This window comes from Heptranchias perlo, chromosome 13 (genome assembly GCF_035084215.1).
Source record: "Heptranchias perlo isolate sHepPer1 chromosome 13, sHepPer1.hap1, whole genome shotgun sequence".
Lineage (NCBI taxonomy): Eukaryota > Metazoa > Chordata > Chondrichthyes > Hexanchiformes > Hexanchidae > Heptranchias > Heptranchias perlo.
The window spans coordinates 37,741,416-37,768,824 of record NC_090337.1 but is presented as its reverse complement, the minus strand read 5'-3'; the positions used below and the strand labels follow the sequence as shown (position 1 = coordinate 37,768,824).

Below are 27,409 nucleotides of genomic sequence, written 5' to 3'. Positions count from 1 at the left end.
CGTCACTGGCTGTATCAGTGCGCCGAGCTAGAGCGGAGGGAGGAGCGCGCAAACTGGGGACTAGAGGAGAGCGGCAGCAGGTGAGGAAGGTGCGTTTCCAATCGCAGGTTCAGTGGTTGTATTATATCCTCTTCTCTTACTGGCATCTTATAATTTGGCATGGATCCAGGCGTGAGGAGTGATGGAGGATCTCTCCTGGTTTACGCTGCTGATCCCGGGAGAGGAGGGTGGGTTTGCCGGCCTCTCAGTTGAGGCGGTGTGCGAGCGGCTTCCGCCGAATAAGGGCTGCTGCTCGGGCAGAGTGCCGGGATTCTGGCCTTTACCAAGCAGTTGATTTTTGAAAGGACCTGCCGCTAAAGTCCGCACGCCGCCCGCTGGCAACGGACATAGCTGGCAGTTGAACCGTCGCCGGTACTTGACCCACGGGCGGGAGCTCCAGCGCTCCGGGACCGGCTTTACTGGAAGTCAATGACTCCGGTGGTTGTCACGTGGCTTTGTTGGGTCCGCGGGTTTATTATGTGTTCGTAATGAGCTGATCACTGAGGCTGCCTGGACTTTAAATCCGAAAAAAACACCAAACCAACCAGATAGAATAATATTGAGTGTTTTTTAAAATATGTTTATGCATAATAAAGATTTATTTAACCCTATTTAAGGAGACAGTAGTTACAGACAAGTGGCCAGAGAGAGGCCTGGCATATGGTTTTTCCTTAGTCACTACCCTGTTGGTAGTTTAAAACTGTAAAACCAGTTTGGTGCAATGTGCATTGTTGAAAAATATTTCCTGCACAATATACTGAATTGTGGAAGAGTGGCAGTGAATAACAGATTAAATTACAGTTTTAGTTCTGTTGGCATATCTCACCAAAATTATGCTAATAGTTAATAGGGCTTACATTAATTGAAATAAGATTTTTTTTTATATTAGTGTTATCATATGACTTTCAGAAGTGTAAGTGAATTATGGTATGTGCATAAGTTATAGTACTGTCTACAAAATATGTTAATATCCTCTTGTGAAGGTCATAGTTTATTGCATCAAGAACTTGAACAATGGTAAGAAACAATTTGTATTTAATGAGGAAACAAGTAACATCGAAACTACAGCACAGGAACAGGCCATTCAGCCCAACTGGTCTATGCCAGTGTTTATGCTCCACAAGAACCTCCTCCCTCCCTACTTCATCTAACACTAACGTTCCCTTCTATTCCTTTCTCCCTCATGTGCTAATCTAGTTTCCCCTTAAGTGTATCTATGCTATTTGCCTCAACTACTCCTTATGGTAGCACGTTCCACATTCTTACCACTCTTTGGGTAAAGAGGTTTCTCCTGAATTCCCTATTGGATTTATCACCTCTAGTTTTGGACTCCCCCACAAGTAGAAACATTTTCTCCACATCTACCCTATCAACCACTTTCATTATCTTAGCGACCTCTATCAGGTCACCCCAGCCTGCTCAGCCTTTCCTGATAAGTATATCCTCTCAGTTCTGGTATCATCCTTGTGAATCTTTTTTGCACCCTCTCCAATGCCTCTGTATCTGTTCTATAGTATGGAGACCAGAACTGCACAGTACTCCCAAGTGTGGTCTAACCAAATGGACTGCACTCAAAAATGCAAGGCATTGTGTTAAACACTAACTGCATCTTGGCTGTTGATTGTGATTTGCTCAAGGTTTGTTCTCACAATTTGATGTCCGAACCCTACACCATTGTAACTGAGACCTAAATGTCCACTGTTCAATGTAAAAATGTGGGTTGCTGCTTATGCAAACTGCTGCCAAGTGTTAATGTTAACCTGTGTTTTTACTGAAGTATTGTAGTCTTACCTGACTTTAGCAATGTGCTCCAATGGCTTAGGATCATTCTTCATTTAGTATTTTTGTGATTCCATTTGTTTTTATATTTCTACATCTTCTGCGTGGCACCATTTATAAATTTCAATCTATGTTTAAAAAAAAATTCCAATGCATACAATTCAGAGGAAATTTAAATTACTTATTAAATTTATCATGCTAAGAAATTTCAAAGTAGAAATAGTACAGAATAGAGGTTGCAATATAGACAGGAACAAATTGATTGGTATCCAAAATCCAGTCAAGATGAGCAGGCATTATTTAATTGAGTGAGGAGAATTGAAGATCAAACAAGGGTATTCAGATTCCCAACAGCCTTGGAAAAATTGAGAATATATAATCCAATGCCTTTTTTTAACTCCTACAGGAGGGAACACTGAGTGGGAACCAAATTGTCATTGGCTCCCTTTGAACCATTAGAACCCCCCCCACCACGTCAGCCCATTTTGCGCCCTCGGATACTCCACACCGCGTTCCCCATCGTCAACTGGGTCCTGTCTCTGTTCTTGCCTTAAAACATTGAAACACACATTTTCTGTTTCTTAAAGTCACTTGATTGAAAATCGCAGGCTGGGAGTGTACAATTTCCTGATGTGTGCTCCTCGCATGTAGAAGATTTGTGGACGCTGAAGATGTTCGATTTATTGCTCTATTGAAGACTGTATTAAGCCAGCAAATTCATTAATAAAAATTTCCGTAAACAAACAAATTACTTCATAAATGCTCAAGTAATATAGTTTATGCCATTTCCAAGTACATAAAAACATTCTTAAACCTCAAAAATGGTTCAGGAAGAAAGTTTTTTAAAAAAAAAACTGGATATACAACTAAATACATGTAACTTAGAATCTTTTGTGAGCAATCTTTTTTCTTTTCTAACCATCAACAAAGAAACCATGATCATAGGTGCTGCTGTTCACAAGTATTGTCTGAGCAAGTCATGATAGGCAACAGTATTTGTTAATAAATTTAAATAAGTACCAGACTTGCCTGAAATAAAGCTTTGAGAATGCAGTCTCTAGTTTCTTTCCAGGTTTTTTGGGGAAAAAATAAAGAAACTCATCCTCACCGGGTGAGTAGACACACTGCTCTAACTTGTTGATGCACAGACTGCATTCTGGGCCATTTTGCAAACTACATTTTGAGCATATGCATAGATGTGCTTGAAAGCTCTCTAATTGTTGATTTAAAAATATCCAGTTGAAGGCCCATCTTTAGAGACAGGCTGAGGCCTTGAAGTAAAAATTTTAATGACTATCAACTTTCATGTCTTAATACTATGAAATATGTGATTTTCAAAATTTTGTTTAAAACTTTACTTTGGACATTAGAAACTTCAGTAAGAGAAAAGAAAAGTGGATGAAAATATTTCAAACAGCATTTTGAGTGACTCGTATGGTTCATCAAGAAACCGCGATGGTGAAAGGTTGACATAGAGTTTTCCTATTACAAAATGATGACATGGCACTTTTTTCATTGTGATGTGTGGACTGATGGATTTTCCATTTAAAAAAACATGGTACTGAAAGCAAGATTAATATATACAGAAATTGAACACCATATGCAAGATTTTTCATAGATAAAACACAGTTTCCCAATGGGGAATGGCACCGCTCAGCATAACACTAAGCCATACTGACCAGAAGGATCCAGGTTTGATTTTGGGATTCTGCTGAGATAGCTGAGCTCAATGGGAACAAAAGTAAAGATGTTACAATGGCCTCTGTATCCTTAGGTTTAGAAGGGGGAAAATCAGCCATGGTTTTGCTCCTAATTGCTATCCAGTGAGCCCTGCTAGAAAATAAAGTCAAGAAAGAATAGGATAGCATTTGGCTTTGATGGTCTCAGTGGCAATACAGCCTGTCAGCACTCACTGTCTAGGCTTACACATGAAGAATGGGCATGTGAGGTTCTGGGTTAAGGTTACATGGCCTGTGGAACCATACCAAAGAACGAGTTGACACTTTAGGAAAGATGGGAGAAAGCTGGAAAAATATTCTGCTTGTTGTGGCTTTAAGTCCTGACAAGGTGCTACAGTTGGGCATTAAGTAAATTCAGTAGCAAAATGCAAATTTAAATTCTTGATGTATCAATTGTAACTGCTTTTGGTCATTGGAGCTGTGATACAAAAAATGAGCTACAGATAACTTTCTTTTGATCCTCCAAAACATGGGAGAAAAGAACTGATATTTGTCAAAAAGCTGAACACTTAACCAAACTATTTTCTTCACCTTTTTTGTTTGAAAAATCTGGGTGATTTGATATGCATAACTTTTTTTTCTCTTGAAACATGGGTTCAAAACCATTTTGGATAGAGATGGGTTGAGCGATGTTGATGGTTGCTTCTTCCTGGTTATTGAGAATCCTAAGTAAAATGAGTTTTGATAATTCTTGGCTTCCAGTGCATTTCTGTTTTGAAACAGTAGCCTGAAATTCAGCAATTAAAGTTACTGTAATGAAGCTTTCATTCAGATAGTGTGTAAGAAATTAAAATGCTCCAGAGATGCAGCAGAAATGCTTTCCTGCAGTAGGGGCATATTAAAGTGCTATGGAGGAGAGCTCCAATTGTATAATTTAGGAGATCCTTAAATAAAATGGAAAATGCTCTTGGAAATGCAGATATCATTTGTGATCGATGTAAAGTGCTTCTAAAAATATTTGACTGCCCATTACAGGCAACTTTTTTTGTCTGCAAGTTTACAAATCATAAGTTTTATCACTGTTCTATTGTTTTTAGGCTCCTAATGTGACATGTTAATTGAGCCCTAGTCTTCAGATCTGACATGCCGTCATCAGAAATACCCAAAGAGCGCAGCAGACAACGTATTCAAAATCCTCTTGAGACTTGGCGCATGCAAAATGAAGTGTGGAACCATGAGACCAATTTGGAGATGGATGGAAGCAAAGCCCTATTAAAAGACTATGACAATGGATTATCTGAATCTGATCATCAAATACTCCTTAAAAAAGATTTCAATAACATTTTGTTGCTCTTATTCCTCTATGTCTTGCAGGGAATTCCACTTGGTGTGGCTGGGAGCATTCCACTTATACTGCAGAGCAAAAATGTTAGTTATTCAGACCAAGCTATTTACAGCTTTGTGTTTTGGCCTTTCAGTCTGAAACTGCTGTGGGCACCCTTAGTGGATGCTGTTTATTTCCGAAACTTTGGGCGGAGAAAATCTTGGCTAGTGCCAACCCAGTATTTTCTGGGGCTTTTTATGCTTTATCTGTCACTTGAAGTGGATGCATTACTGGAAAGTGATGAGCTAACAAGCCCCAATATTGTTAAACTCACAGCTGTGTTTTTTATGTTTGGGTTCCTGGCTGCTACTCAGGATATAGCAGTGGATGGCTGGGCATTAACTATGTTGTCCAAAGAAAATGTAGGACTTGCTTCTACTTGCAATTCAGTTGGACAGACAGCAGGGTACTTTCTGGGTAATGTGCTCTTCTTGGCATTGGAATCAGCAGAGTTCTGCAACAAGTATCTACGTTCTGAATCTCAACCAACTGGAATTGTCACTCTTTCAGGTAAAGTGCTGAAGATCTAATTTTAAAATTGCTCAACTTTCAATCTTGAGTTTCTTTGGGAAGCATTTACACTATTACATATTAAAATCAAAGACTGGGTCGCAATATTCAGTTCAAAATGCATTGAAAATTCTTATGTCAGGCTTTGTCTTTAACAAAATCCATTTTACAAAATGTCAGCATTTACCTGCAGTACCTGTCATGCTTTTAGGTGGCACTGTGATTGACCTTTACAATGTTAAAAAATCCTGTCAGTAATGTTAATTGCAAAGTTATTGATGCATTTCAATGACCCCAAGAGTCAGCATGCAGTTTCAGTATAAAAACATTGGATGGCAGCACTTATTGCAGTAGGAGGATGAACGGTTAGTGTTCTGTTGAAATGTTATATTTTGGAAGGGGGGAATAAAACTGAATATAACTCTGCTAAAGTTAATATTCCCTTTGGCCTGAATGTAAAATCGATCACATCCACCAGTAAAGTCAGCTTCGCTAAATTTCCACCTGTGCTCCTCGAGTGGCCTAACATGTAGAACTCTGCTGCCCAGCTCTAGTCAGAACCTCTGGTCTGAATCCAACCTCATTGGCCATTGAATGAATGTCTACTGAATCCCTCTACGCCTCCGCTGAGCGAGTATTGCGCTCCCAGCTGGTTTTGCAATTATTGCCCGCTTCAGCTGCTAACCCATCAACAGCAGCTTCCGAAAACCCCCACCCAGTTTTTGCCGGACTTCCCTGTATCGCTAAGTTCACATATCACATCATCGGGGAGTGCCGCTTCTGGCCTGATGACATGGACCATGATTGGCTCCTGCTGTGTTCGTTCTGCTTAAATCTTGCACCCAAGCTACAATGCACAGAACATCTCCCCATGAATGAGCTCTGGTGCACTCCTCTTGGGTGTTATATGGTACGTGTGCAGGCCCAATAGATTATCTAATCCACTTCCCCCAACTGAAAGTTTTCCCATTTTGCAGCTCTTTCTGATCCATTGATTAATGTGTGGCTGGCCTTTTCCCTCACACTGAGCGATTTGTTGCCTCCCTTCTTCCCCCACCCCCCTAATCCCTGCATCTGCTGAGACAAAAATCTATGCCTGGAGGAGTAAAGGGGACCACAGTCTAAACCTCCTCTCCTGGGCCCCGCTGGAGGGAATGGGAGTATGCCGCAATCCCCCTCCCCTGGTGGCTTCAGGAACCCCCTTTCTGCCTCCGCTGAGAGTTTGCCTGCTTGTAATATGCTACAGCCGAGCAAATTACATTTACACCTGTATCAAATAGCTAACAAGGATTGTTTTGGTGAGACATCAGCTCGAATAATTTTGCAATCAAAATATTAGCGTGTCAATATACAATGTAACTGTCACAAAGGGTCTGCAGACATTTTGCCTGAGTCAATAGATTGTAATTTTAACTAAATGTACAACCTTTATTTTGAACATGGTATTTGTTAAACTGAGATAAAAAGAAAAAAAATGAAAATCACGACACAATTCTATTTTTGTAGTAGACTCCTCTGGTGTGTGCTTTAATTCTGGGGTTTGAATCATAGGAGTTTAAAGTGCAGAAAGAGGCCATATGGCCCATCATATGCATGCCGGTTCTTTGCTAGAGTAATCTAAAACTAATTCCACTGCCCTGTGCTTTTCCAATAGTATTTTTCTCTGCTTCAAATCTTTCTCCAAATTTCCCTTAAAAGATGTAATGGTCTCTGCCTCAACTACTCCCTGTGACAAAGCTTCCATGCTCCAACAACCGTCTTGTGTACAGATAGTTCTCGTAATCACCTCTTACAATCTGAATTTTAAATTGACGATCTCTCATCACTGACCTTTTTTCTATTCACTCTATCAAGATTCATCATAATTTAAAAAACTCTATTGTATGTAACAAATTTAACTTTCCATTATCATGTTGGTAGGGCAGTCTGCACTCTTGATGTCTGCTTTTTTTCTTCTCTGATTGTGGGATCCTGTTCCGCTTTGCCAGCTTCTCCTGTTTTGCTTTGCCAGCTTCTCCTGTTTCAGATCTATCTGTAATTGGAGACTCGCATTTGTGAGTGTGTAGGAATGACTATCAGAAAGAGAAATAGAAATGTTAAGCTGCCATAATGTGGGTGTGTCTAAGGCAAGAACAGTAGGAAGGGAGGAAGTTTGGGCTGCAGCTAACCTGTGCTACATCTACAGTGGAGGTTTGTATTACTGATGCTGTATCCAAGATTGAATGTCGATTCTTATTCAGCAACGTCACCCCTATCCAGAAGGGCTTCTTTTCCACAGGGCATGAATTGAAATCAAGCTCTTCTGAAAGTTTTGTACATTTTCTGTGGTCTTTTTGTAGTAGTAGGATAGATTTTCATTACCTCATACACACTTGATATGACAGGTGAAAGTGAAAAACTCAATTCCTCACACATAAATTTTTTAAAAAAGTTATGGGACTTGACTGCCCAATTTTAAAGTATAAACAATGTAGTCATACTGTTTTCTATGGCATTACATAAGCATCTTCTACTACTGAGAAATTCCAGATATTTCACATACTTTTTTTTAAATTCCTACTTTTAGATTTTCTGTTTTTCTGGGGAATAGTTTTCTTGGTGACAACAACTTTGGTTATGGTACTTAAAAAGGAACACTTGGGACAAACGTCGTTGCATGATGTTGCTCAGCAAGGAATCAAGGAAACCTACAAGTCGCTCATCTGTATAATAAAGATGCCCGCTATCTTAAATTTCTGCGTCATGCTGCTAACATCAAAAGTAAGCTAATTTAATTTAAGTTTTGGAACAATCTTGGAAACCATATTGCACCTTACAGTCAATTAACATTTGACAGTGTATATTACTTTTTTATCTATAGATCATGGTTTGCTTTTAGCTTGTTGCAACCTTTAATAAAGAACTTAAAACTGCTATGTGCAACAGTGTTTGAGCTAGAATAGTTTCTGCTTCCATTGCCAATATAGATATTTTTTAAAAACATTGCGTATAGTGAGTAATGAGGTTTTATACCATGTAAATACTTCTTGTTTCAGATAGTATCTTCTTTGGTTAAAGTGGGGGGCACTTCTAGGCCACAGCATTAACATTTTTGTGTGTATGCAAACAGGAAGATCTCTTTCAGAGAGGTAGTTGAAAATATTACTGCTGGAAATTTTCTTGATTGTTCTCCTGATCGGCCATTGTAATTTCGGCAGAAACCCTGTTTACACAATGTATTTAGGGTTTCTGCCAAAGGTACAGCGGCCGATCGGGAAGACTCTCCTGAAGAAATTTCTGGCATACATTTTTAGCGGAGCTACATGTGGCAAGAGGGTAGTGAAACTCTTTAGTAAATCCCTTAATTACTCCTGCCCCACACCCAAATCTGCTTAACAATTGTACAAGTTCCTCTTATTCTTGGCTAGAATACTCTGTGCTCCCATTTAGTCCGCCTGGGTTACCCAGATATCTTGAATTCCAGGTAAATGTCCTAGCTGATGTGCCAATTGTAACTCTCTGACTAATTTTCATAAAGCTGTCATAATGGTTAACATGGGAGCCATGTCTTGGTAGTCTATTTACTTAGTCAAAAGTATATGGTTTGTAAGGTTTTCATTTATGCAGTTATACTTGCGTTTACTGACACTTCTCTTTCAGCTATTGCATCATTTGTAAATCTTTAGTTTTATTTTGTAGATATTTTATGTGCCATTCAAGTATGTATTTCAAACTGTACAGTAAAAGAACAAACTACTGAACAGTGTCAACAACACTGACTTGTGCTTGAAGTAAATATTATTTTGCCTCTTTCAGACACTACCAGCTTTGGAGCTGAAAGGTTCAGGACTCTGAACATCACAAATTCTTCTAGATTGCTATTGGGCTAATTTTCTAATATGGTGATCTGCTATTATCATGAATATTTTATATTGCTTCCATGTGCCATTCCCTGGCCAAATGACTTGTTCCCAATCCTTATGTGGTTTACTACTACATGGGACAGCATATTGGAACACTATTGAGCTGCGGATTGACTACCTTATTGAGTTGTTTAGATTAACAAGTGATTACAAATGAATATGCCAGTAAACATAGTTCTGAGATTTTTTTAATGTATTTTTTTGCTTAGCTGGACAATGATTTATCTCCATTAACTCCACAAGTATACAAGCAGTAGGCTGCTCTAAAGCATCAACATTAATATACCTTTGGCTGGCTAAAATATATTTTTTGGTTTTGTTTGCTCTTCCTCATTTTCCTCCCCCCGCCCTCCAACCTGAAACATGCCTAGAGTCATGATGATATGTAACAATCTATGACCAGGATAATAATTGGGTATTGATCAGCTCAAGTATTCTCTACATTGATTCTTGAAGCCACCTCTTTGGTGATGTAATGTAAGCATATCAGCCTCAGTTATTAGATGTACTTGAGGCTTGTTCAAAATTCCATAACCTTTGACATTCTGCAGTTGTAATCCCAATATATTCAATTGGGAAATGTCTGAAAGATTTACAACTCAACTGTCATTACAGATAATTACTGATAAGTATAAGTTATTTGAATTTCTTTCTTTTCTATTTGTCATTAATTTTAATTGCTGCACCTTGGGCAAATTAAAATAGTTTCCCAGCAGCTTTCTGTTTACTTTGTCAGTTTATGATGTACAACAAAATAAAATTGCCTGGATTTAGATTAAGTTCCTTTGTACTTCAGTAACCTAGTGAGGGTGGTGTTATAGACTTGTTAACATCTCGCACGGCAAGATGAGAGTGATCCATTTTTGCCTAATTCTTAATGTCATTAGCTCAACTAACCCAATTGCAGTATGTTATGAGTTCACAAAACATTGTGCAGTATTAATATGGAGCAAGACACATATTTTTATCAGTAGATAGTACAGGGCAAGGGTACCAGTATAATGTGTTCAAGCTAACTTGGTGGCATAGATGGATATAAAATAAGGGCATTGTAATTTATAACTAGTTATTTTTTAAAATCTTATTTGATGGTGTCCATGGCGGCAATAAAAAAAATGTTAAAAAGCCAAGACTCGAAGAGAATTATTTTCTTTTTTAAAAAAAACTGGGAAGAGGAGAGAACTCAGCAAAACAAAACTCTCCCTAGACTTTCAATCACCTCCCTAAACTTTCCTTTAAGTATTTTAACCATGCATATTTTTGCAATATGTCTACAAAAATTACATCAATACATGCCATGATGTAATTATGTTCCAGTCACACAAACTTTCATGCAATCTATCTGAAATCAATGATATGTTGGTGGTTTTAAATAATTTTGCTGTTGGTCAACTAAATTCTATTATATAACAAAAGTACCTTATGATTGACTAGTGATCTGTCATGGGAAATTTACTCATCACTGTACAATTGTGCATAAAAATATATTTTTTTGAATATAAGAACTGCTGAAATGGCAAAAAGCTGGCACAATGACTCGAGGGGAGGGAGAAGGTCTGCTGTAATCAAATAATTTATTAAATTGTGCCTTTTTAGAATCATACAAATTTACAGTGCAGAAGGGGGGTATTTGGCCCATTATGTCTGTGTCAGCTCTTTGATAGAGAATCTAACTCTGATCCCATTGCCCTGCTTTCTCCCCATAGCCCCATCTCTTCATAAAAGTGAATATTAAAAACTGACATTAATTAGGTCATTGTATTCGTTTTCTCAAAGTTTCTCCCGCTTTCAGTTATTTAATGCATTTTTGGTGATCCTTTTGCACTCTTTGATAAGAGAAGTGTTCTATTTTGTACAAACTAGAAAAGAACAAGTAGCAGCCCTTTATAAAGATGGCACTGATAAAAATTAGACATTTTTGTCTAAGGTTTAGCACGGTATAGGCTTCTTGAATTTTGTCACAGTACAGATGGGATTTTAAAAATGGCTTTATTCACTGAAATTATATCCCTGCTTAACTTGATGCAATTGTTACAATTTTAGTCTTTGCACTTGGTGTCTGAAGAGTTAAGCCATTCAATTCACAAACATTTTGATTTTTTTTTCAAATGTGTTTAATTGGCAGCTTTAAAAAAAATTAAGTTATTTAAATCTGCTTGGTCCTGATAAAGCAGGGAATTAAACTTGAGTGCTGGGGTTATCAGATCATCATCTGTAGTGTGCCCGCAGTTCTACCATATCAGATATTGCAATAACAATGATAAAAATTGCAGTCAGTGCCCAACCTGACTTGGAGAGAAGTAGTGTGAGAGACACATCTGCCCATGCTCTCTAAATATTTAAAATTTAACTGCTGGGAGGAGAGCTCTGCACATGCCTATAACCACATGTGTAGGATATGTTCCTGGGCAGGAGAACTGCATTTCCAGCCAGGTAATGTAAATGTGGTTTAGTTTTTCTTACTTAGAAAGTGCAGTTGAAATGAATATTTACTGCTTCATTATGAAAATTCATTTTTATTTAGAAAAAATTATTGTAAATTAAGAGATGCTGTTTTTAAATCTGCAGAAATATTTTTATAAGACTACAAAAGTTATGTTGACAATTTTCCAAATGAACCTGTATATTTGCAGATTGGCTTCTCAGCTGCTGATGAAGTTACTGGACTGAAGTTGGTTCAATTGGGTGTGCCTAAAGAGCAATTGGCTCTACTTGCTGTACCTATGGTTCCTCTGCAAATATTGCTGCCATTTGTGATAAGCAAATACACAGCCGGTCGAAAACCACTGAATGTTTTTTACTGGGCAATGCCATTTAGGTAAAGTGTATTTTTCTTTCCTCTGAAAGAGATTGGGGGGTGAGAGGGAAATTAGATGTACAAATATTTTTATCTTAGACTGCATGTACTTCCTGTTTACAGAACCTTAGTTGCTGTTTTTTTGTTACACTTCTGCAACAGCTTTTCCATTATAAATTTGCATGTCTGCATTTCAATGTTTATCATAGAAACTGCTTATGTAAACTTGCCACATTGCATAGTCTGGCTACCGGGTGGCATTGTATTACCCCACAAATCGTTTCTTCTTCAACTTTTCCCCTCACTAACTGAAATTGGCGCTTGTTTTTTTATGCTTTTGTTTAAAATTTTTATTTGAAGGCTTCAGCCTCTCCCCAAAAGGGTAAGCTTGGACTTGATATTTTTTGCCCAGAGCTTAATTAAGATTGCACAGTCTGAGCGTGTACACTGTGCCCAGTTTCCCAGGATGTATCGGTATCATTCACACTAGAATATTTTTCTTTAGCTTCAAGCAGTTTCTGCTCTCTTTTAGCATTATTTGAAGAAAAGCTAGAGGACAAGTTTCACAAACTTCGTTCAGGCAAAAGTTTATAATTTTTTAATATAAAATTGAGAGGATATGCTTTTTTTAAACAGGCTCTGTGTGAGAGTAAGGGAAAAAATCTGTTGATTACACACCTGTAGTTTTTTGTGTTCTATAAACTTTAGAATCACTAAGTTTTGAGAGACAGTGTCTTTCCTCATTGTTCATTTTCAAGAAGTTGAATTTTTGAAGTAAACCGCCTCTAATTATTCAGATTACCTGAGTATGTTGACACTTAGAAAATGTAAGCAGTCCCCATCCCACTTTGTTGATACCCCTATTGTTCTAAAACAGTCCATTATCTGACTCATCTTGAACGCTGCCATGGGAGATCTGTGACGACATGTAATTTTTTTGCCTCTCACTCACCGCTGCAAATATTCTGATCAAGCCTCTTTGAAAACTCATTATTTTTAGGGGGGGGGGGGGGCTTGATCATAATTCTATATGTGAGATTCTTTACATGTAATTTTAGGCTTTTCATCTCCAATATTTTCTTCAAGTTCAATACCTATGAACTGGAGGGTGTCCAATACCTACTTAACTGCAGAAAGCCCAGAGGTTGAACAAAAATATAATTTCAGCTTACTTTTAAATATTATGTGCCACCATGTGATGATCTTGACTTCAAAAAGTAATTGAATAAATACTTCTCAGATAGTAGCTTAGACTATGAACTAGAGAATAAATTTATGAATGTAAAAAAAACAGTAGCAAGGATAAATAATGTATATACACACAGTAATTGCAGACATAACCAGTCCTCCTCGAATTGTAGAAAAATTAAGTCATGTCTCTTGTGCTAACACTTAATGCAAAACTGGACCTGAAATATGATCCTTGTCTACAACTTTACATGACAGTTCACTGCTAAATTCCCAGAGTCTCCTGTCTGAAGGACTATTGACTTGAAGCAAGTCAGCCCAAGGTATACTTTCAGAATCCTTTGAAGATAGAATGGAACATTAAAAATTAAACTCTCAATCAAACAGAGCTGCTAATTAAACATTTTTATTGCAATTGAATGGTGTGCCTCCCTTTCTTGGGAACAAATTAATCTGTCTCAAACACTTCGGATGAACTATGTGGTGTTTCCCCAACTAAGAATAACGTCAACCAAATGGTTGCTGGAACAATCCAATTGTTGCCTATTAATAACAGCACTTTTAACACATTGAACAAAACAAGCCAGTAAATAGGGTTATAACATTGGGCATTTATATAAGTACGTCTCCCGATACCGATTGTAGATATATTCATCTGGAATTTCTGTGGAGGTTCTTCTGATCTCCCGCTGTAGAAATGGTATAAACAGTTGTTTGTGCTACATCGCCGGGGTTTCTGCTATTCTTTCACCAAAGTTACGGCAGGAGATGGGAGAACCCCTGTGGAAATTCTACCCCATCGTCCTGTTTTGGGTTTGTGTATCAAATGGGCTGGGCTATTTTTCTGTAAGTGAACCATTATTTATGGTGATGAGGAAGAAACACACTAATAACAATGCATTGTTATATAAAATTTAACATGTCTGTAATCACAGCATGCATGAATGAAAGTTTATATTGTAATTTTTAGCTTAAAATATTCACCTGGACTTTTTTTTTGCATTATGAAACGGAGTCCAAACATATGTTAACCTGTGACTATTATGTGAACCATTACAGTATTATAATTTTGTGCAAAATGTTTTTATGATCAAATTTTATTTAAAATGGTGTGTGACTGCATCTCTTCTTTACAGATTAGTTATGGGTTTGATATTTGCCTTGTTGGTTTATTGGACTTCTATGATGAAACATGGCACAGAGTTTCCTGTTTATTATTATGGGGTACTGCTGTTCAGTTATGCCTTACATCAGGTGAGTGAGTGTATCCATTATAACAATAGAAAAGATTCAGTGTAATGCAGTAGAATCATCTTCTATGCAATATTCCTGATAGCATACGTTTAGTGACTTTCCAAAAAGCAAAACTGGAACTTGTTAATTCATATTTCTGGACAGGCAAACATAACATTTATCACCCAGATAGTTAGGTATCTAGAGAGAAGAGAAACCCTCTTCTGCCCTTTTTTGAAGAGGTTGCTAACATCCAGTTAACATTCTCAAAAAGAAAAAGAGCTGGGTTAGAATAGGAAATAAGCACTGCCGTTCATTGCCTCAGTGTCGTCCTGTTCCCCAATTGCCTTATCTAATTTTTCTTACAATTTTCGCCTCCCATTCTTCGTGGAAATCCTTACCAAGTGTTCTTCACTCTGTGTGAAGAACTTCCTGATATCAGTCCTAAATTTGCATTTTATTAGTTTGAACCTCTGTCCCCTTGTCCTAACATTAAGATTTAACTTCGGTTGGTAGCCAGAACTCAGTATGCACAGAGATTTGTTTTCTTTTGGCAGCGACCGATACTGGCAACATAATGAGTCTGTGGCCCTGCACTTCTATAATTAGTTCCTTTTAATGGGCTGCTTAGTGAGGCCTGATTCAAATATGTCTAAGTTTAAAATGAATCATAATTCCATAAGCAATTGATCACGCTACTGAGTATGGTCCTTCTGATCTTTCAATTCAAAAGTAAAGCTAGACATCGATTAATGCCACTGTGATTGTACATTTACCTAAGTCAGTAGGTACAATATGATCAGTTCTGAATTTCACTGGAGAAATCTGAGGGAAGGTGGGGGTAAACACCCCAAGGAAGGGAAAAAAGGAACAGTCAACTCTCACTACTCATATGCAACTCATGACAGCTGATCAGAGTAGCATTAAATACAACTTGAAGTCAGTTGCTGCATGTTTCATTCGGGATAAAGAGATGAGAGGTCAGATAAAAAGATAGTCACAATGACATAAAAAGGTAGTTGGAGAACAAAATCACAAGATATTTATGGATGGTGAAGGCTATTCGGCCCATCTTAATTCATTCATCGAAAACAACCCTATACTTCCCCTATTGCCGTATCTAACTTTTCTTACGATTTTCTCCTCCCATCCTGCGTGGAAATCCTTTCCAAGCGTTGATCACTCTGTGTGAAGAAGAACTTCCTGATAGCAGTCCTAAATTTGCATTTTACTAGTTTGAACCTCTGTCCCCTTGTCCTATTCCTACAGTTTAATTAACCTTTTTCCATACTGTTTGCTATCCTTTACATCTCAAAGATCACCTCCTTAGACACCTCTTTTCCAAGCTGAAAAGCCCAGTCTTTCCACATAACTCAGACCCCTCATTGGCCTCATTGCATTTCACTGCACTGCTTCCAGTGCTTGAATGTCTTCTTTGTTACTCAGTGACCCAAACTGGTTGGAGTACTCAAGCTGTGGTCTGACCAGAGTACAGTTTGATCACAACTTCCTCAGATTCTACTGTTTGATATTGGCTTTGCTGATTGCTGCTCTGCATTGGTTGGATATGTTGAACTTCGAGTCTACTAAGACTTCTAGGTCTATTTAAACTTTATCATTAGTTATTTCAGCACCATTCATGGAATATAGATGTTGCCCACTTTTCCTTCCTATGTGCAATACTTCACGTTTTGCATTAAATTTCATCTGCCATTGTTCGGCCCACTCATTTTATTTAGGTCATTCTGTAATCTCTAGCCTGTCTTCTTGGATTCCATTACCCCATCTTGTTTCACATTTCCTGCAAATTTGACCAGTTTGCATTGAGTTTCTCAATCTAAGTCATTGATACAAATTGGAAACATTAGTAGTTCCAACACTCGAGTCTAAATATAGCTGTGGGTAGGAGTATAGTTTAAGCTTTTCCACAGTACTCCAGTTTAAAACACATTGTCCCTTTTTTGCTGATCATTCCTATTGAATGAAGTTCATTATAGATTTTAAAAAGGTAATTTACTTGGAATTATGTTGTACTGACTGTATTTACCTAATGTATTACTGAGATTTTTAAATATTCTGTTCCTTTAGGTGGCTGTCTATAGCATGTATGTTGCTGTCATGTCATTTAATGCTAAAATTAGTGATCCTTCGATTGGAGGAACATACATGACTCTATTGAATACCGTTTCTAATCTTGCTGGAAACTGGCCAGCTACATTAGCTCTTTGGTTGGTGGATCCACTTACAGTCAAGAAGTGTATAGGTGCACCTGAACAAAGTTGTAGATACGCAATTGATTCTGAAGTGAGTTTTCATTTTCTAAAATTAGAAATGCTTGATCTATAGTATTGTATAAGTGATTGTTTTTCAGATTTGATCAACTTCACAACAAATCAATTTTCTGTTGGGGTAAAATTGAAACATTCCATTTCCAATTAGTTTTATTTTTTTTGTCCCCACACAGCTTTGTGCAAAATCTGGTGGTTCCTGTTCAATCACAACAGATGGCTACTACGTGGAATCTATATTCTGCATTTTTATTGGACTCGTATGGTGGCTTTGCTTTGGAAACAAATTCAGAAATCTACAGGATGAGCACCCATCCACATGGCAGTGCAAGAGGAATAATTGAGGTTGTGATGATTAGAACTTTTAGTGTTAAATAAAATTGTGATCTCTCGACCAGTTTTCAAGGAATAATACAAAAGGGATTTTACTCAGTTTTATGAAGTTTCTTTGAGTATGATTATATTTGCTGTATAAATGGTGATAGTATGTATAGTACTAATTTTGATACGGCGTTTTTGTTTGCTTTGGTTAGTTAAAACTAACTACCTATGCAATAGCACACAATACATAGGTAGTTATCAACTTGCATTGCTTCAGGTGCCATATAAAACAGATCACTTTTTTCTTACTTTTCTGTGAGATGCAGACAACTCATTCCTGTTTTTCATTTGGTTTATGTAACTGACAGATAATTTGTAACATTTATAAGTTATATATAGTTTCTTAGAAATTGTAGTTCTTTATCAAAACACTTTTCACTGAAAAATTTAACCTACAGTTTTGCACTGTATTTTAAATGGCCCTTGCTTTTTGCACATTAGACCTAAAGAGCCTTGTCTAGTGCTTTGTGATACTGTGTCTGCAAACACTGGCTCCTTTTGAGAGTTTGATAATTAGATTTCTGCCCTGAAAGTTACAGAAGAGGCTTAGGCCATCTTAAGACTTAACTGAAATGATGTAGTGCAGTGTTTTTGAGTTACCAGTAGGTGGTATTTTATCATCTCTACCTAGAAGATTTCAACCATTGTTTGGCTGCAGTCATCTTGAATACCAGTATTTCACAGGTGTCTCACTTAATCCATTGTACAGTTCAAAGGGCAGCAGTCTTTATTAATGCTTAGACCAAAATGCTGAATGTGATGGGCTAAAAAGCAATCGTGCATTATGATATATTTTATTGTACACTAGATTATACTAGTGTGTGAATAAGCTTCATTGATGAGAGGTACTATTGTACAGATTGTTAATCAGCTGATGTCACCAAAGTACAAACCAATTTTATTCTATCTAGACTGGGAATTTTCTAATTTAATGTCAGGCAAGTATAAAACAAATACTGACTGAAATTTTCAAAGTATAATTAACAATTAATTGCTTCGACAGGCACATCAGAGGAAATGATCACAGAGCTTGCAATAATGTTCAAAGCTGAAACATTGGGGGTAATTTTCACCTTGGGCGATAAACTGGCACAGCAGATTGCTCGCCCGTTATAGAAATTGTGTGTTCTATAATGGGCAGGTGATCCACTCCCAAGCAGTGAAGATGAAAATTATCCCCAGTATTTCAATTTTGCATTCAATTTCTGAAAACCATTTGAATTCCATTACATATATTTGGGACAAAGTTGCATCTAATTAGACTTGCATAGAATAGGAAGAACTGCACTTGATTGACCAAGCACCAAAATTGAACCTTGTAATCCTGCACAGCAAAAGGGTTTCATTTAAAATAATCAGATCTGTCCATAACCTTATGGTTATTTTAATTCTTGTAATGCTGTATTACATGTTAATTAAAGAAGTAAAATGAAGCCAAGGTTGCAACTGGGTGATGTCAATGTTGATTCAACTAAATCCAGTGACATCATCCAGTAGTAATCAACTGAGTCAGAAGGTGATGGGTTCAGGCCCCAGTCTAGGACTTGAGTACATAATTTAGGCTAATATTTTAGTGCAGCAGTGGAGATGCCATCTTTCGAATAAGATGTTAAACTGAGACCCCGTCGGCCTGTTCAGGGGGCTGTGAAAAATACCATGGCACCATTCGAAGAAGAATGTGGAGCTCTCATGGTGTTCTGGCCAACGTTCTCCTTCAGCCAAAACTACCAAGAACAGATGAACTGGTCGTTCATCTTATTGGCTGTTATGGGATCGTGCTGTGTGAAAATTAATTGCTACATTTGCCTTGATATCAATGAGAAAATAATTCATTGAATGTGAACTGCTATGTGGCATCCTGATGTGATGATAAGGCGCTATATAAATGCAGGTTTTTTTTGGAAATGGTTTGCAAGCATAAAGCCATTTATTTGGTCATCCAAGTTGCTTGTGAACTTTATTTTATATTGACAAACTCCTACTTGTACTTAATGACATTTTTCTTGCACAATTTACATTGATTTGCACATTTGATTTTTCAGTTTATTTAAATCTGTTCATTCCTAAATCATAAAGACAAAGCTTACGCCAGCTTGAATTAATTATTCCATTTATTCAACCAATTTAAGTGTGCTGCATCCTAGTTTATTCCAATGCAAATTGAGTTCATATTTCTCAAAATTCTTGTACAGGTTACATACTCCATTGAAAACTCCTATGTAAACATTTCCTATTGGAGTTCTAAAATTCAACTATCCACACTTATCTGTAGCATTTTCCTGTAACAACAATATCTCTTAGTCTAATGGGAATTTCAGTGTTAAATGACAACACTATAATCTGTAACTATTACCTGGCATGGGTCTAGGTGGTAGTGTATTATCTTTTTTCCAAGTTACTCAAAATGCTTTATGTAAAGAAAATCCTCTGCATTTATGTTACTGAAATTTCTAAAATACAAAATGATTTTAAGCAAAAAATTACATTTCACAATTTGATTGCAGTGTCTTTGTGTCTTTTGATGCCTTCATTACATTTTTTGCATGAAAGCCTCAGCCTCTCCCAAAACTCTGGGCTTGAACAAAATTTTGCCCAGAGCTGCGAGTCTGTTAGCTGAATGCAAATTGTGCAGTTTGAGCCTATTGAATGTACCTAATTGCCTAGGATGCATTGTTACTATTTAGTCAGCTGAACTGCTGAAATATTTTTCTTTAGTTTCTAGCTGTTTCTCCATAACTATCTGAAAATTAGTCAAAGAAAAACTAGAGGACAAATTTCAAAAGCTTTTTCAGGTAAAGTTTATTTCATGTCTTTTAAATAGAAAGGCTGTCTGTATGTGAGATTTTAAAAAAAGACAGACTATACTACCTACACGTTTTATGTTCTGTTAACTTCATAAAGTGTATTAAGGTGTAAAAAAAAACTCTTTCCTCATCCTAATATGAGTTCATTTTTTTTTAAAAAAGTTGAATTTTGAAGCAAATAGAAATCTCTGAACATTGCTTGTGTTTTGTTCAGTTAGTAATTAGAATGTTTATATTTTCTGACACCTTTTGAGAAAAGAACTGAGAATGAATGTCTTTCCTCATCCTAGTTTTTTTTTCAAATTTAAAATAAGTTGCGTTTTGAGAGCAGAGTGCCTCTTATTATCACCTGTGTTTTGTTAATAGTTTTCTAACTCACAGCTGTCAGAGATAGAAACGGGGTTTTCTGCTTTTCCACTCACTAATATGCAAGCATCCTCCCACTAAAATGAATGGGTGACAAATCGTGAGCTGGTGAGCACTGAAGCAGAAAACCCCAACCAGACAGTCCTCATCTTAATTTTGAGGTTTTTTTTCCAGATTAAAAAACCCGAGTTCAATTTTAAAGGCAAATGGAAAAGCTGTGATTATCACCCATATTTTGACAGAATTTATGATGTTTTGAATTCTGTGCGACAGAGATGAAACCACGTTCAGGAACCAATCATAAAATTCAATATTTTGAGATTTCTTGGAAGTGACAAACCAGTGCTACCAGGCATGGGATTCCCCAAAGCAGTGTTGTCAGGCCTGTACTTTCCCTCTTCCCCCTCTGCTGACAGACTCCAGGAAAACACCAATGAGCCAAACCTCACCTACCTTTTCTTGTGCCAAATGCCAGTTTCCCTTAGTGATGTCTGATCAGAAGAACCCCCATGCTGTCAAACCCCACTGCAGTAATGTCAAACTTCAAGACTTCCATCCTAGTTCTGCCAAACCCTAGGCCCATCCCCCAGTGCTACTAAAGCACTAAGAATGCTCTCAAGAGCAGCTAAAACCCTCTCCCTTCACCTCTACTGCTAAATACCAGATAAATATCTCCAACTGATACATCTTGCATACCATCTTGCTGTATATCCTCAGCTTTAAACATGGGAAAGGGTTAATATTAAATGTAGGCAAAGGAATGTATAAATAAAGGCCATTTTATCTTTAGCCACACTCCCATTAATAGTTATTTTGTGTCTGCAAGATGGTTTTCTTTAAAGCACTTTCTGCAATTCAGATTTCCCCTCTAATTCCAGACATGGCTCTCTCCTGTCTTGCTTCCCTCCCACCTCTGCTTCGGTCGATCAGCCTTATGTGGAGTATATTATTTTTTGATCAGAAATAAATAATTCATGGAAGATCCATTTGCACCAACTTAACCTGAAATAAATTACCTTATCCATGTCTGTGCTGCATTTCCCAAGCTCATTTCTCAGCTTTTTGAGATGTTTAAATCATATCTTTTAATTTGCCAGGAGTTCAAGAATAAATAATTCTTTTACTTGATGTACATTCACAACCTGAAAAAAATATTGTTGCAGTTTAATGAGCTAATTTAACGCTTTTAAGCAAAATATTTATTTAGTGGGAAAATGGGGTTTTAGTGCTTATGAAATATTTGTTTCATAGAATGGTTACAGCACGGAAGGAGGCCATTCAGCCCGTCGAGTCCGTGCCAGCTCTCTGCAACAGCAATCTAGCTAGTCCCACTCCCCCACCTTATCCCCGTAGCCTTGCTAATTTTTTCCCTTCAAGTATTTATCCAATTCCCTTTTGAAAGCCACGATTGAATCTGCCTCCACCACCCCCTCAAGCAGTGCATTCCGGATCACAATCACACGCTGTGTTTTTTTTTAAAAAAAGGGTTTTTTTTTCCTCATGTCGCCTTTTGGTTCTTTTGCCAATCACCTTAAATCTATGTCCTCTGGTTCTTGACTCCTCTGCCAATGAGAACAGTTTCTATCTATCTACTCTGTCCAGACCCTTCATGATTTTGAATACCTCTGTCAAATCTCTTCTCAACCTTCTCTGTTCTAAGGAGAACAACCTCAGCTTCTCCAGTCTATGCATGTAACTGAAGTCCCTCATCCCTAGAATCATTCTAGTAAATCTATTCTGCACCCTCTCTAAGGCCTTCACATCCTTCCTAAGGTGCGGTGCCCAGAACTGGACACAATACTCCAGTTGTGGCTGAACCAGTGTTTTATAAAGGTTCTTCATAACCACCTTGCTTTTGTACTCTATGCCTCTATTTATAAAGCCCAGGATCCTGTATGCTTTCTTAACCACGTTCTCAACCTGCCCTGCCACCTTCAACGATTTGTTCACATACACCTCCAGATCTCTGTCCTTGCATCCCTTTTAGAATTGTACCATTTAGTTTCAGTTGCCTCTCCTCATTCTTCCTACCAAAATGTATCACTTCACACTTTTCTGTGTTGAATTTCATCTGCCATGTGTTGGCCCATTTTACCAGCCTGTCTATGCCCTCTTGAAGACTATCTCTATCCTCCTCACTTTTCCACTCCCTTCCAAGTTTTGTCATCTGCAAATTTTGAAATTGTGCCCTGTACACCCAAGTCCCAGTCATTAATATATATCAAAAAAAGCAATGGTCTTAGTACCGACCCCTGCGGAACACCACTGTATACCTCCCTCCAGTCTGAAAAACAACAGTTCACCACTACTCTCTCCTATTAGCCAATTTCATATCCATGCTGCCACAGCCCCCTTTATTCCATGGCTTCAGCCTATTATGCGGCACTTTATCAAATGCCTTTTGGAAGTCCAAATATACTACATCAACCATGTTGCCCTCATCAACCCTCTCTGTTACCTCATCAAAAAACTCTATCAAGTTGGTTAAACGACAATTTGCCTTTAACAAATCTGTGCTGGCTTTCCTTAATTAATCCACACTTGTCCAAGTGACTTAATTTTGTCCTGGATTATCGTTTCTAAAAGTTTCCCCACTACCGAGGTTAAACTGGCCTGTAGTTGCTGGGTTTATCCTTGCACGCTTTCTTGAACATTTGCAATTCTCCAGTCCTCTGGCACCACCCCTATATCTACAGATGATTGTAAGATTATGGCCAGTACCTCTGCAATTTCCATCCTTACTTCCCTCAGCAACCTAGGATGCATCCCATCCGGACGGGTGACTTATCTACTTTAAGTACAGCTAGTCTTTCTAGTACCTCCTCTTTATCAATTTTTAGCCCATCCAGTATCTCAACTACCTCTTCATTTACTGTGACTTTGGCAGCATCATCTTCCTTGGTAAAGACAGATGCAAAGTACTCATTTTAGTACCTCTGCCTTGCCCTCTGTCTCCATGCATAGATCTACTTTTTGGTCCCTAATCAGTCCCACCCCTCCTCTTACTATCCGTTTACTGTTTACATGCCTATAAAAGACTTTTGGACTCCCGTTTATGTTAGCTGCCAGTCTATTCTCATACTCTTTCTTTACCTCTCATTTCCTTTCTCGCGTCTCCTCTGAACTTTCTGTATTCAGCCTGGTTCTCACTTCTGTCATATGCCCCTTTTTTCTGCTTCATCTTACTCTCTACCTCTCGTCATCCAGGGAGCTTTGGTTTTAGTTGTCCGACTTTTCTCCCTTGTGGGAATGTATCTAGACTGTACCCGAACCATCTCCTCTTAAACAATGGGCAGCCTTTAAAGTACAGTTTTGCCTGCCAATCTTTGATTCCAGTTTACCCGGGCCAGATCCGTTCTCATCCCATTGAAATTGGCCCTCCTCCAATTGAATAGTTTTACTTCAGAGTGGTCCTCATCCTTTTCCATAGCTAATCTAAACCTTATACTATGATCGCTGTTCCCTAAATGTTCCCCCACTGACACTTGCTCCACTTATTTTGTTGTCCATATTACTGACCCTCTGTTTCTGTGCAGTTATTGACAAGGGAATGTTTTTTTTCCAAATTTCACTATGCACAAATTCTTTATTCATGAGCGGCAGTCAGGGCAGGAAGAATATTGAAGGGGTTCAGGCTTTTGTATGCATGTGCAAATTTACACTTGTGCCATATGAATGAATTATGGCAATTGATCACATACCATGCCTCTATGTGGGGCACTTTTTTGCACATATGCAACAGCCAGAGTATATCCAGCTCCTCCACTAATGTAATATTTGCTGATCTATTCCGTTAGAATATATTTATTTATTTACTGGTACCTGCCGACGTATAAATCTATCAGTTTACCATTGCCCACTGCTCCATCATTTTGTTCATTTACTGGAGGCTGCTTCTGTATTGTGTTATTGATTTGCTGGTGTGCCTGCTGCTCTATAAATTTATTAACTCACTGGAGGTATGCTGCTGTATTAATCTATTCATTCACTAGTTCTAGTTGTTGAATTGACTTACTAATTTGCTGGTGCCTGATAATTTATTCCTTCAGTGATGTACCTGCTGTTTTATTAATTCACTGTCTACATTAATTTATTAATTCACACTTGCACTTATGAATTTATTAATTCACTAATGCCCATTTCTCCATTAATTTATTAACTCACTGGTGCCTGCTGTGCTATTCATTTATTAATTTGCTAGTGCTTGCTTCTGTGTTAATTTATCAAATGAGTGACAGCCAGTATTTCATTAATTAATTTATTAATCCACTGGTACTTGTTTAGTTGTGCTGCAGTGTTCATCAGTAACCATTTGTTGTTGAGTGAGTGGTCATGCACGTGCTTTGAGCTTGTCTGTGGGAGTTGAGTTTTTCTTCTGTAATTGTAAAGAGTCAAACAAAACTAATAACTCGTTTTGTTATAATTTAAGTTCTCCAATTTATTCAGTTAATTTTAAAATCTTGTCATTTAAAATTACTATCACAAAGTAGTTTGCTTGATCGGCACTTCATCATCCACTAGTCCAAACATCCACCCCTCAACCACCAGTGAGAGTACACAGTGCAGCCATGATACAATCTATAGGATGCACTACAGCAATTGGCTACGGCTTCATCGGCAACACCTCCCAATACCTACAACCTCCATCATCTCGAAGGACAAGAGCAGCAGATGCATGGGAACACCACTACCTCCAAGTTCCCCTCCTTTCTCATCGATGGATGAAAATCCTGGATCTCCTTACCTAACAGCATTGTGGGAGCACCTTCACCACCCGAAACGCACGAAGGCGCCCTACCACCACCTCAGGGCAACTAGGGATGGGCAATAACTGCCTTTCCAGTGACACATAATTCCCAAGAATGAATTAAAAAACATAATATAAAACTATGTTTAATTTGTCTTCAATATTTTTGCAGTTTACATGTTTAAGGGCTATGAATTCTTCTTTGAAAATCCTCGTTACAATACTGGAAGAATTTCTCATTGTTGCACTACAGCTATGCTCATTTCTAGTTCCTCCTTTTCTGCTCTGACTGCTTTTGTGGGGGTTCCCAGTGATTTTCTTCGCCATTTTTCCTACAGGTTTTATAAAGCATATCCTTCTTCACTTCATATTGTATTATAAATCTATTTACAGCTATATTTGTTTATTCTGCACTTACTCTTCCTTGGTATGTATTTATTCTGTATGCTGCTCATTATGTCCATAAAGGTGTTCCATTTGCCTTCAATTGAGATTTTCTTGATTCTCCTTCCCAGTCTCTTCTGTCATTCCCTTGAAGTTGTTCTTTTGAAATTGTTTATCCTGGATCATATCAAATTTAATCATATTAGGGGTTGTTGCCACTAATTCTTTTTCCAATATCCTAACTGGGTCATTTCCCATTAGCAAGTAAAGATATGAGCTACCTCTCCTATTCCTAACATATTGAGTTAGAAAGCAGTAATACATATTTCTTAACTCTGATTCTAGACCATGTGGGAATTTCCAATTTATATTACATTAGCTAAAAGTGATGGCAGGCGTCACCAACAGTGCTATCAAGCGGCACTTGCTCACCAATAAGCTATTCACCAATATTCTGTTCGGGTGCTGCAAGTACCACTGCTCCAGACCTCATTACAGCCTTGGTCCAAATATGGACACGAGGTGAGCAGAGAGAGCATGCCCTTGACATCAAGGCAGCATTTGAGTGAGTGTGGCACTAAGGAGCCCTAGTCAAACTAGTCAATAGGGGAGCAGGGAGAAATCTCTTCAGTGGCTAGAGTCATAGCTGGCACAAAGGAAGGTGGTTATTGGAGGCCAATCATCTCAGCCCCAGGACAATACCGCAGGAGTTCCTCAGGGCAGCATCCTTGGCCCAACTATCTTCAGCTGTTTCATAAATGAACTTCCCTCCATCGTAAGATCACAAGGGAGGCTGTTTGCTGATGATTGTATGGTATTCAGCTCCATTTTCTAATTCCTCAGATAATGAAGCAATCAATGCTGGCATACAGCAAAACCTGAACAACATCCAGGCTTTGGCTGATAAGTGACAAGTAACATTTGTGCCACACAAGTGCCATACAATGACCATCTCCAACAAGAGTGGGCCTAACCACCTCTCCTTGACATTCAATGGCATTATCATTGCCAAATCTCCCATCAACATCCAGGGGAGTCACCACTGACCAGAAACAACTTGACCAACCACTTAAATGCTGCAGGTCAGAGGCTGGGTATTCTGGCGAGTGGCTCACCTTCTGACTTACTAAAGCTGCTCCACCTCCTACAAGGTAGAAGTTAGAAGTATGATCTAATACTCTCCACTTGCCTGGAAGGGTGCAGCTTCAATGTCACTCAATAAACTACACCATTCAGGTCAAAGCAGACCACTTGATCAGCACCCCATCCACCAGCATAAACATCCACTCCCTCCAGCACCGGTGTACTCTGGTTGCAGCGTATACTATTTACAGGATGCACTGCAGCAATATGCCAAGGCTTCTTTGGCAGCACCTCCCAAACCTGTGACCTCCACCACCTAGAAAGACAAGAGCAATGGGTGCATGGGAACACATTCACTTCCAAGTTACACATCATTCCAACTCGGAAATATATCGCCATTCCTTCATCGTGGATGGGTCAAAATCCTGGAACTCCCTATCTAACAGAATTACGGGAGTACATTCACCACAAGGACTGCAGTGGTTCAAGAAGATGGCCCACCACCACCTTCCCAAGGGCAACTAGGGATGGGCAATAAATGCTGGCTTTGCCAGTGATGCCCATATCCTGAGAATGAACGTAAAAAATGAATCTCATTAATATGATCTTTATACTTACACCTACCTTCCTTGTCACTTTCCAGAGTAAGCCCTTCCGTGCGGTGTCGGATATATAACAATGGGGGTTGCTTCATATTTGTTCAATAATCTGTAAGGGCCATGTTGAACAAAAACAGGGCAAGGATGCTTTGACACCCCCCCCCCCCCCCGTGTCTATTATCCGGGCACCGACTGGACTGCCGCGAGCGGGTTCGGTTATTTATGAATCATTCTTCCCATCACCCA

General features: G+C 38.3%; 1 protein-coding gene across 5 annotated transcripts; it reads left to right on the top strand.

Moving 5' to 3' along the window:
• On the top strand, window positions 1-25,240 carry slc33a1 (solute carrier family 33 member 1). Of its 5 annotated transcripts, none has more exons than XR_010965513.1 (9): window positions 22-89; window positions 4,595-5,391; window positions 7,958-8,151; window positions 11,927-12,111; window positions 14,415-14,532; window positions 16,600-16,815; window positions 16,976-17,144; window positions 19,896-19,972; window positions 24,935-25,240. XR_010965513.1 is itself a non-coding variant. In XM_067995342.1 (7 exons), the coding sequence occupies exons 2-7, from the start codon at window positions 4,641-4,643 to the stop codon at window positions 17,141-17,143; spliced, it is 1,632 nt and encodes a 543-aa protein (XP_067851443.1). In that variant the 5' UTR covers window positions 1-80; window positions 4,595-4,640; the 3' UTR covers window positions 17,144-19,678. The 5 variants fall into 5 exon arrangements, 2 of the variants coding, with proteins under 2 accessions (XP_067851443.1, XP_067851442.1); XR_010965511.1 differs by having other exon boundaries at window positions 24,841-25,240; XR_010965512.1 differs by having other exon boundaries at window positions 24,838-25,240.
• The last annotated feature ends 2,169 nt before the right edge of the window (window positions 25,241-27,409 follow it).